The sequence below is a fragment of the Antrostomus carolinensis genome, unplaced genomic scaffold (assembly GCF_000700745.2).
Source record: "Antrostomus carolinensis isolate BGI_N321 unplaced genomic scaffold, ASM70074v2 scaffold30623, whole genome shotgun sequence".
In the NCBI taxonomy this organism is placed as follows: Eukaryota; Metazoa; Chordata; class Aves; order Caprimulgiformes; family Caprimulgidae; genus Antrostomus; species Antrostomus carolinensis.
This window is the reverse complement of record NW_010303620.1, coordinates 8,229-18,386: the sequence shown is the minus strand read 5'-3', so window position 1 is coordinate 18,386 and position 10,158 is coordinate 8,229. Positions and strand designations below refer to the sequence as shown.

The following is a 10,158-nucleotide window of genomic DNA, read 5'->3' as shown; positions in this document are numbered from 1 at the left end:
GTCACATCTTGCACCTTGGCCCTTCAGAATTTAACCTCAAGACACTCAAAGGGTTTTGGGTCTTGTTACATTTTTAAACATACCCAATTTCCACTAGTGCATTTTCCTCCTATATTTGAGGTTACTGAGAGTTTGAAACTGGACTGAGTTGACACAACATGACTTTATCCTCTGAGCAAACAGAGTCTGGCACTGTGCACTTTGTTCTCGTTCTTCAAATTCTTTATTTTGTCACCCCAGAACCCCTTTCTTCCCCAAGGGTCAAGCTCTGTATTTTGAATCACATTTGTGTAAAATCACCTTTCCCCTTCAGCTTACCAATCAGTGTGTTAACAGTTAGAAGCAAAGCATATTAACTTAAAGGGCTTTTCCCCCCAACATTTTTAATTAAAAAAAAAAAAAAAAAAAAAAAAAGTCAGGGGTGCATTCCAAAACCATGCCAGACACGTTTCTGACATACTTAATGGGGTACCTCAAGCAGTTCACTGACATTTAATGCCTCACAAGAAAACCTCAACCTCTTGGCTTAGTAACCTACCATAGATCCCCAAAATATGACTGTTTTCACATGTCTCCGTTCTTATTAGCCAAAGCTCCAGTGATGTATCAGAGAAGTATCTAGTAAGCAGTCACCTCATCCAAGCACACAGCACAGGGCAGCAAGCACAACAAAGCAGCACTGTAGTAATTCCAGTGACACAGCTGTCAGCAGTGTTTGCTTCTTTTGGGCAATAAGCATATTGCCATTAAATCTGAACCATCATTTATTGATAAAAATTAATATGCAGATGTTTTATTTCTTGGATCAGTGATGCCACGTCCACAAAGTAAGTTTTATTTTAAGATCTACTCTAAAAAGTCTAAATAAACAATTAAGAAAATAATTTGGTGGATAATTCAGCCTTTACCAATTTATCATTAATTGAGTGATTAAATATAATTTTTGCAGACTTCTGTAGAAAGTTTTGAAATTGAAAGATGAGTTTTCACGCATAATTGATACATTTTCAACTTCTTTCTCTTTACCTATTACCTTCACTTATTTCACAACATACCACTTTCAATACTAGTTCCCAATGTTTGATACCTGCAGTTTACTCTGAGCTTCTCCTCTCTTGCACCTCCTGTTTCACAGGCGTGGCAGGTGCTTCGCTCGTCTCCTGTTTGGCAGGCGTGGCAGGCATATCACCATTGACACTCTCCACACCACTAACGGACATCAAGCTTTTCCGTTCTTTGGAATTTGATTTGTGCTCCACTTTTGTGACTCTAAATCTAAGGTAAGCAAAAGAAAGATTCAGTTGTATTTCCCCAGAGATTAGTTAGATCATTCTCAGTGCCCAGTCCCAAGACCTAGACATCACAGCAGACACCCACATGGACCAGCTTCACTTCAGAGCAATCTTCCTTCCTATTACCTACATGTACATTTAATACTCATTACTGCCGAAACACACTTTCTCAGGGAACTGTGTTTTCAAGCAGAATCCACAGACTGCATACTACTTCTGAGAAGTGTAATTTTCTAAGACAACTACAAAGTAAGCTAGGAATTAAAAAATAACAAAGCGGAATGAAGTGGTTTCTATAGCTCACACTTGAGAAGAAGCAAATTCAGAAACAGAGGAATTTATTAGTATTCTATCCTTGTTTCCTCTTAGCCAGTATCAATAGAGCAATATCTTTGGATTTATGCCCACAGCAAATCCCCATCTATTGACATAGTTGTAAAAATAATAATAATAAAAAAAATCAATTTACTTAGAGAAATAACTTCAATCTAATATTAACAGGGTTACAAAGAACAATCACTGATTCTATAAACAGAGTAGAATCAATGATCCAGCATGGGCCACTGTAATGTCCTTTGGAAAAATATACAATAAAATGACCTTAAGGCTCACCTTCCCACAGAAAGGACTGTAACTTCTCCAAGACGACTTCTTCTGTGTTCTTTAGATTTGTGAGCTGGCTTTATAAGGTGCCATCGTTTGTGGCTACAACGAGTACAAACATCCTTTTCTACTACTCCTCCAACAGTATGGAAGTGATGGCCTTTGCAGCTGTGTTTAAATGGAATAGCACCAGGTGACAAAGGAGACCCTGGACTCACTGGACTCCCAGGAGAGGCAGGAGATAAAGGGCTGTAGGAAAAAGTATGAAAGAAATTTAATGCTTACTATAAAATCCTGTTTCTTAAAAAGGAAAAAAGGATAAAATATAACCTTCAGTTATGTCTAGTGAATAACTGTTATTTTCAGGGACCGTTTATTTGTGAAGTTGTCTGGTTTAAGGTTTCTTCCAATATCATATTTTTGCAGTTAAAATCACTTCCATAAATTAATTCAGCTGCAGTCTGCATGTGGTTAAGGTAACTCACACAAAAGGCAAGGAAATGAAAAAAAAAATATGTATCAGCCTAAAATAGAAGAGAACAGGTTACAGGGACTTACAGTAATTAAGACATCTAATTAGCTGATCAAATTCACACTTGGAGAACTATTGAAAATATTTCAGAATTGTTACAGTATCTTTAAGAACACACAGAAGAAGAGCACAGTCCCACAATAGTGCAAAGAGGTAAAACTAAAATGTCTACCATGAAGAGAAAAGGAAAAGATCATCCAGCTTAAGCTTCAGAAAAACACTTTTTAAAAGTACCTAGAAAGAAAGTAAAAGCAGTACAACCATGAAAAGGCATTTATGGAGAATATCTAATCAGGTAAAAGAAGATACACTTTTTCAGACTTCAGCATCCATTTTGACACTCCTGCAAGACGTTCTCCTCAAGCAAGCTAGAGCTCAGTGCATAAAAGGCGAAATTACTGTAGCATAAGGTAGCGCATCTTGGGTTGGTTTTTTTTTAAAAAAAGAAAAAAAAGAAAGAGACATACCAGAAATTTATATACCAGTAGCTTACTATGAAACTGGAAAGACATACTAAATGTGGTTATTCTGGTCCTGATGATATTAAGTTTTAAACAGTTCCTTGGGAAATGGAATAGAAGAATAGCTAAAGTACCCATAAACTTTCAGTCACCCATAGCAGCTGTAGAGGACAAGATGAGAAATTCAGATCATCAGAGGAGAGCATGTATGTGAAAGACACATTCACACATAAATAAAGCTGATTAAAAATACTGGATGTATTGCAGTAAGGACAACACATATTTCAGTGCTTTAGCAGAAAAAAATTGCAAACCCATATTAAAAAGCAATTAGCCAGAGGATCACTCTTCAGGAAAAGGTGAAGATCACAAGCTGAACATGAATCTTTATGAAATTGTTGCTTAAAAAGGACACTTTTCACAGCAGAAGTAACAGGAATATAACCTGTGAACCTAAAATTAGATTACTCGGCATTAATCATGCCTCAGCTGAACGTTGCATCCAGTTGTAAAAATATTATTTCAAGAAAAATACTAACAAACTGAAGAGACTCTAAAGGAGAACAGAAAGAACAAATTAAAGAAATAAAACATGCCGTTAAGAGACTGGAGTTACTTGGGTGCTTCTTTTCAAAACAAAAATATTGACAGGAGACATTTAATGGTCTTCAAATAAACAGAGAATGTTATATGAGAAATAAAATCTGTTCAACATCTGAAGCAAAGATAGGAACTAATGGCTTTAAGTGGTACAAATGCAGATTTTACTTGGCCCTTACTGTTCCTATTGTTAGGAAGCATTTCATAGCACACCAAACCTACAAAGAAATACAATGGATTTGCACTTGAGTTACTAAAGCTTTAGGAGTCTCTGTCAGAAATTATGTAAGAGAAAACAATAATTCTTCTCCTTCCTATTACTTTTTGTATATTAATTCCTCACTGAAACAATAGTCTAAAACTCCCAAAATAACATCACACATCCTTACACAAAAAGACTGAGTTGAAATTCAAACAAATATTTCTGCTGCACCATAAAAGTTTTTAAAAAACCCCTGTACTTGAGAGGAAAAAAAAAATTCAACTTACAAAAGGAATTCAATAACCAAGCCTCTCACTGTTAAAACAGGATATAAGCAGTTGCATACTCAATTATTTGTTTTGCTAAAACTACACACTCTCACTTCTTCTCTAGTGACACAGTACTACTTGAACCTTCATCTTCTCTGCCTTGAACATAACACAGGATTACATATGAAGAGTATTTAGAGAAGTAAAGAAGTAGTTTAAAGGTACTTATGTACAGATGTAATTACTTTAACACAAATGAAGCATCTGCAGCTCAAGGCTGAACTACTTTCTCTACATAATTCTCTAAACAGGTATGTAGTGAAAAAAAAGAGGAAGGTCAGCCACAATTATAAAGAAAGAAGTAAACCAGAAAGAGATACAGAAAGATGTCTATTTCAGTCCATACAAATGAAACAAGTGCTGCTTCTGTTCTTTCAAGTCAGAGTAGCTTTGGACTAAGTCAGCTTTTAAGTAATTTTACCCTAAAGTAAATAAGTTTTTGAAGTCTCCGTAGATCTTTATCCCAAAAAGCAATAAATCTGTGTTACACACCTAGAACATATAACCAGAAGAGCCAGTTACTAACCCAGGGCATACATTAAAATTTAGTGACTCAGAGACACCAGAAGGAAATAAAAGTATTATCCTCTTAGCTAACAACTCAGGAAATAAAACCCTTTGAAAGGGTACATTTTTAGTTGCCTCAGGAAACGTGCATTAAAAAAAATCAGTAATTACCTTTCAGGTTCGAAGACACTGCTATCTGCTACCATGGCCTTTAACACATCAGCATTTGCTGCAATGAGAATAAACAGAATTCTTCAAAAGTGTACAGCTCTAACTTCAGAAAAAACAAACAACAAAATTAAAGGTCCTCAAAGAAATTTAATCTAAAAGAAAGACGAATGTATTATGTATACCTCCAAAAAGGCATGAGAGAAAATCATGCAAAAAAATGTTAATATAATTCTATGGGATTTTGTTAACATGAGCTACTAAAATTACAGTTCATTTTGCAATCAAAGCTCTGCCCCAATGCAAACCATACAATGTAGTCATCTGCACAACACTCCCAAACAAGATCTCTGAAAATATTAAAACACCCATTTGACCACAGGAGTATCACCACCTCACAATGTATAAAGCAACTTAAGATGAAAAACACAGTTTAACTGAGCCTTACAAAATGCAAATTAATTATCAGCCAAGAACTACTGATTGCTCAGATATTTTAAAAAACTCACATGGGGTACCTAATCTCAGCCTCGAGGAAAAATCCACAAGCTCAAAGCCTGAACAGTTATTAAGGCAACTCCCCCAACCACAACAAATCCAACCCCAAAATATAGCTTTTCCAGAGGATTAGTCTTCATTCAGAAGTAACTCAAAGCAAGTTCAATGCTCAGGAGAACTTCGATTTATAGAATTGTAAAATTAAAAGGCTAAAGGTTCTTTTACATACTACAAAAATATACAGTCTCTTAAATGTTTCTTCTACTGGACAAGTATGTTCTGAACTAACCAACTATTCCATGGGCTACTTCAGTGTGATTCTATTTTTTCAGTCATATCTTCTTTATCCTTTACTTTGCACACACAGCACATGAAGAGACCATGTTCAAAACTCAACAATAGCACCAGTCTCCCTATTGCCTCAACTGTGCACAAACCTTTCACCAGATAACAGCTGCAGAAATTGTTTTAAGACAACAAATTTAATCTGGTCAAAACAAAAAATACTTCACGTGCTTTAAACACTGCCATTAAGGAAGTAACCTCTAGCTTTTATTTCACAAACAAAACAAAAAGTTTAACAAAAAAATCAAACATCCTAATAGTTAAAATATCAACAAATGCATGAACCAAACATAATATACAAAATAATTTTCAGCTGAGCTAAAAACTTTCCTGTTTTAAGTTACTGCTTTCTGAAGGCAATCTCAGAGAGTTCAGCATGTACAAAATGGTTATTAAATGAAAGCACATGAACACACTATAGTTCAGAATATCTGAAAAAACATATTTGTTACAGAACACCATCACAAAGGCTCATAACTTCAATATCACAATACTATACCTTCATTTTTCATAATGTAGTTGACAATTTGTCCCACTGTGTCACTGTTCTCATGTAGAGTTTCATTCATTTCTGTACAAGGAAATAAATATGTTGTCAATATCTCAACCTTCCAAATCATGAATTGATTTATTTTTAAAAAAAGTAAAAACAAGAAAAACAAAGCCAAAACAAAACACTCTTCCCCCAGAAAAAGTTACAAAAAGAAAAAAAAAAAAAAAAGACAAGATCTATTGTCACTTTGGAGAGATGAGCTCATGGATGAGATGAGACTTTTGAGTCCTTACCTAGGAGAAAATATAAACACAAGTTTATGGAATCTGCACATCTGTTCTAACATATTCATCTAAGACTTGAATAAACTCAGTATTTTCACAAGCATATGTCAAAATCCCTTCTCTAGCTCATAAGGAGACAAACAAGAGAGCAGTATTTCTAATCCTAACTATAGGGAGAGAAAAAACAAACAAACAAAATCATTAAACTGTCTCAAGTCACTACTTTAAAATAGGTATTATTGGCTTCTAGTAGAAGAGAGATTCAGTTTAAGTTTTTCACCACAACTACAAGGACATAACATTTGATTTTGTTAATTAAAAAAAAAACCTCATACGAGTACAGGACCAAGGGATTTAAGAAATAAATCTCGTTACTATACTTAATACTTTTGGAATTGACTGCACCCATTAACAATACTGGAAGCTTCTACGGAATAATCTCAGAAGACAGAGAATGACTGGGGAGAGAAACAGAACAACTAAGAGGCACAGCTCTGCCCTTCCCTAATAATTGTTATGACTAGATTTACAAAGAAAAAAAAATAAAAAAAGAAATCACAGGACTGAGACAAGTTTGATAGGTGAGACCCTAAATTTGTCTCTAAGTAGTACAGTAGGGGCTTCCCCATGTCTGTACCCACCCCTCATCTTCATCCTAATACCTACAACTTCGCAGTTTTAACTCAGACACAACCACTATCCCAAATTAAGAGCGTTCATTACCACTCACTTTGCTGTTACTACTCAGGTGAACTAACAGATCAGATAGTCCCACTCACCTGCGTACCTGCCCCAGGCAGTAATTGCTTAAGAACACACTGACACATCATTACTGCAGCACTGGCTCTACCCTCACCCACAGAGCCACTGTCATTTGCACTTATATGAACCTACTGACAGTAATTAACTCGGAGAAAAGAAGAGGTATAAAGGATTTACAAGTGACTGGGCCCTTGTATTTACTTAGCCAAATGCTACACTGGATTACCACAGCCCTTCCCAAGTGATAACACTCTTTTCCTTTCCCTCCCCCTCCCCTCAAGTAAGAGAAAATGGGAATAAGGAACCATAAAAACAAGAACAATGCTCACAAAATGAAGAGACATCAGAACAAAACTAAGGGTACCTAAGAAAAAGTTATAATCAGTACACATTACATGAAACAGAATGTAGACAGTCAGTCCAAAGGCTCAGTTTTATAACGAGAGGGGAGATGAGAATGACAGCACAACAGGAACAAATTAAGATTGCTAAACATAAAACTAAGAGTTTTATGCTTCACAAAGCAGCTTTTTGTCACTCCTCAGATAGAATGATGCATAATAATACTTTGTTGCTAACAGTGTGTGGAATGCAGAAAAGCAGTCTGGTGACTTTGATTGCAGTGTATAGTTGCAAACAAATATACTCGATACTTTGATCCCTCTGTAAGCTCTTAATTGAAGTTAGAGGACTTGCATGGGAAACTGGAACACTCTCAGTTTTGACTGGCAGAAATCAAAACCCAACACATATAATCGTAATTAAAATATTTTCTTAATATTGTTTTGATGTCTAATATGGACAGAGAAATGTCAGAAGTCTCATAATAAATTATTCCATAGTAGTTGCAATGTAGAGAAATAAGAAGTTGTTTATTAGACTTGTTGCTTACCTATTTTTTCATCAAGATTTTCTTCTTCTACTTGTTCAGCTTCTGTTGTACAACGATATCCTTTTTTTTTAAGGACATGACAGATGAGGATCCCCAAGAGACCCATGATGAAGAAAACAGGAACCAATGCAAAGGCGATATACTCTAGGTGTTCAGCCTTGCCATCAGTGCCATCAGTTTTACTTATCAAAGTAGTTGTCTGTAAGCCATAGCTTGACAAAACCTGGAGAAACTCTCTATTATCTGTGTAAAGGAATAAACACAGTTATTATTATACACTGCAAATCACTTTAAAGCATTTAGAAAATTCCAAGCATGACTAAATCCCCATAGCATCAATGTGACACACCTCCTGTGACGACCTGAATGAGCAACACATACTCTACTGGCTGAGAACTCACACCCGTAACAGTAGATACTCCCTCTTCATAAAAGGATTAGAAAACATCCAACATACAAAAAACCCCACATGATATTTCTTCAATACAACAGTGAAGAACAAACAACATTCTAGCCTGACAGGCTTGTAATCTCAAGAAGAGGGCTCGCAGACTTCACGGAAGAGTAACATCACCGCTGCTCCTTGTTCCCATCAGTGAGGAAAATGACATACAATTTCTCTGGTCCTAAGTTCATGCAAAATTGCTAAAAGAGTGAATCCTTCCCTAATATGAGGGTAAGTACAGGATTTAGTGTTGACCCTTGCAAAGAAACAGTATCACGTTTAAGATAAATACCCTTTGTTTTTTTCTTAACTGTGGGATTTCACAGCATAAAAGAATGAACATCTACCCTCTACTCAGCATAAGGTGGGCTCATTCTTCGCTTTTTCAAGATTTGTAAACCATGTTGTATTTAAACCTGAAACAGGATGGGAAAGAGGCTTTTTTTGTTTGCAAAGAATTGAAGTTGCAGCATAGGCACATGCTAATTTATATCCACAATTAAGCATTTTTGTTTCTATTAAACTCTGAATTTAACAGATATATATTCCATGTTACACATCAGCCTTTTGAAGTACCAAAAGGATAGAATATTTACATTAGAAGGGACTTCTGAAGTTCATTAGTCCAAATGCTGCTAAAAGCAGCTCTGATTAGATCAGGTTGCTCAGGTAAGCTCCAGCTGAAGGATGGGCATTCCACAACATTTCTGGGCAAACTGTTCCAATATTGGCCCACTTTTATGGCCAATACACACAGATAAATTAAAATGCCAGTAGAAGTATATAAGTTCAACTGTTCAGCTAAATCCAAAAATACATGTTTGCATACTCAAAATTCCTTCTGAGCCTCTACAGTTTATACACACTCCTCACTCCATATAATAAAGATTTAAATATTACCCTTCCAACATGCAAGAACATATCTGCATTTCTACCCTCTATTCTTTTCCTCCACTTTAGCTGAAAACAGTTTTTTGGAGTAGGAAAAAATGACAACAAAAAAAAAACAAGAGAAAAAAAACCAAACACTATTTCAAGATATTTTCTACCTACTTGCATTAAAATGGACAAGGCAATTCATAATCTCTCTATTAATTGAAGGAATTATTCTATTAATTGAAGGAATTAAAACTCATCAGAAAACTTTACATGACAGTGACACTTCCACAACAGAAATGTCCAGAACAATAAAATCCCTCCCTTTAAAAAAAAAAAAATAATGTAAGCCTCCAGCAAATTGGCAGAAGATCATGATTCCACACACACCTCTATCACACTGGCTGTATAACTAAGTTGTATTTGAAAAATACCAGTAAGGTGACAGATAGCTAATGAGGGATTTGTAAAACCGCAGTTAGACATTTACCTTAGTTTTCTTTATATGAAAACACTAAACCTTTTATTTTTAAAGTATATCTGAATTTTTCAGGACAGCCCTGAACTGTCAGTTCAGTACTAAGTAAAACACAAGACTTGCTCAAAGTAAAAAAATACTAACACTTCTTTGACACAACGACTGATAAAATTCCCATTAGCAAAAAGAAGTGTTAAGCATTTCTATAAACTGATTTTCTATACAACAGTAAAAATGATGAAAAATAGAAAGAAATGCAAACAAACTACTTAATAGATAACAAGGCTAAGTGCTAAAATAAAATCTCAGGATGGTTTTTTCGACAAGGCCAGATGGTCTCGCTCGCTCTCCGAAGTGAAAGAGAAAGCTGTTCATGTTTAAGAAAGGCCAG

At 35.4% G+C, this 10,158-nt stretch overlaps 1 protein-coding gene across 1 annotated transcript; it reads right to left on the bottom strand.

Annotated features, from left to right (window-relative positions):
* Window positions 1–1,094: 1,094 nt before the first annotated feature.
* RELL1 (RELT like 1) lies at window positions 1,095–8,197 on the bottom strand. Its single transcript, XM_010164174.2, has 5 exons — window positions 7,969–8,197; window positions 6,037–6,108; window positions 4,698–4,755; window positions 1,905–2,144; window positions 1,095–1,275 (listed from the first exon to the last, which is right to left on the bottom strand). The coding sequence occupies exons 1-5, from the start codon at window positions 8,072–8,074 to the stop codon at window positions 1,095–1,097; spliced, it is 657 nt and encodes a 218-aa protein (XP_010162476.1). The 5' UTR covers window positions 8,075–8,197.
* Window positions 8,198–10,158: the final 1,961 nt, after the last annotated feature.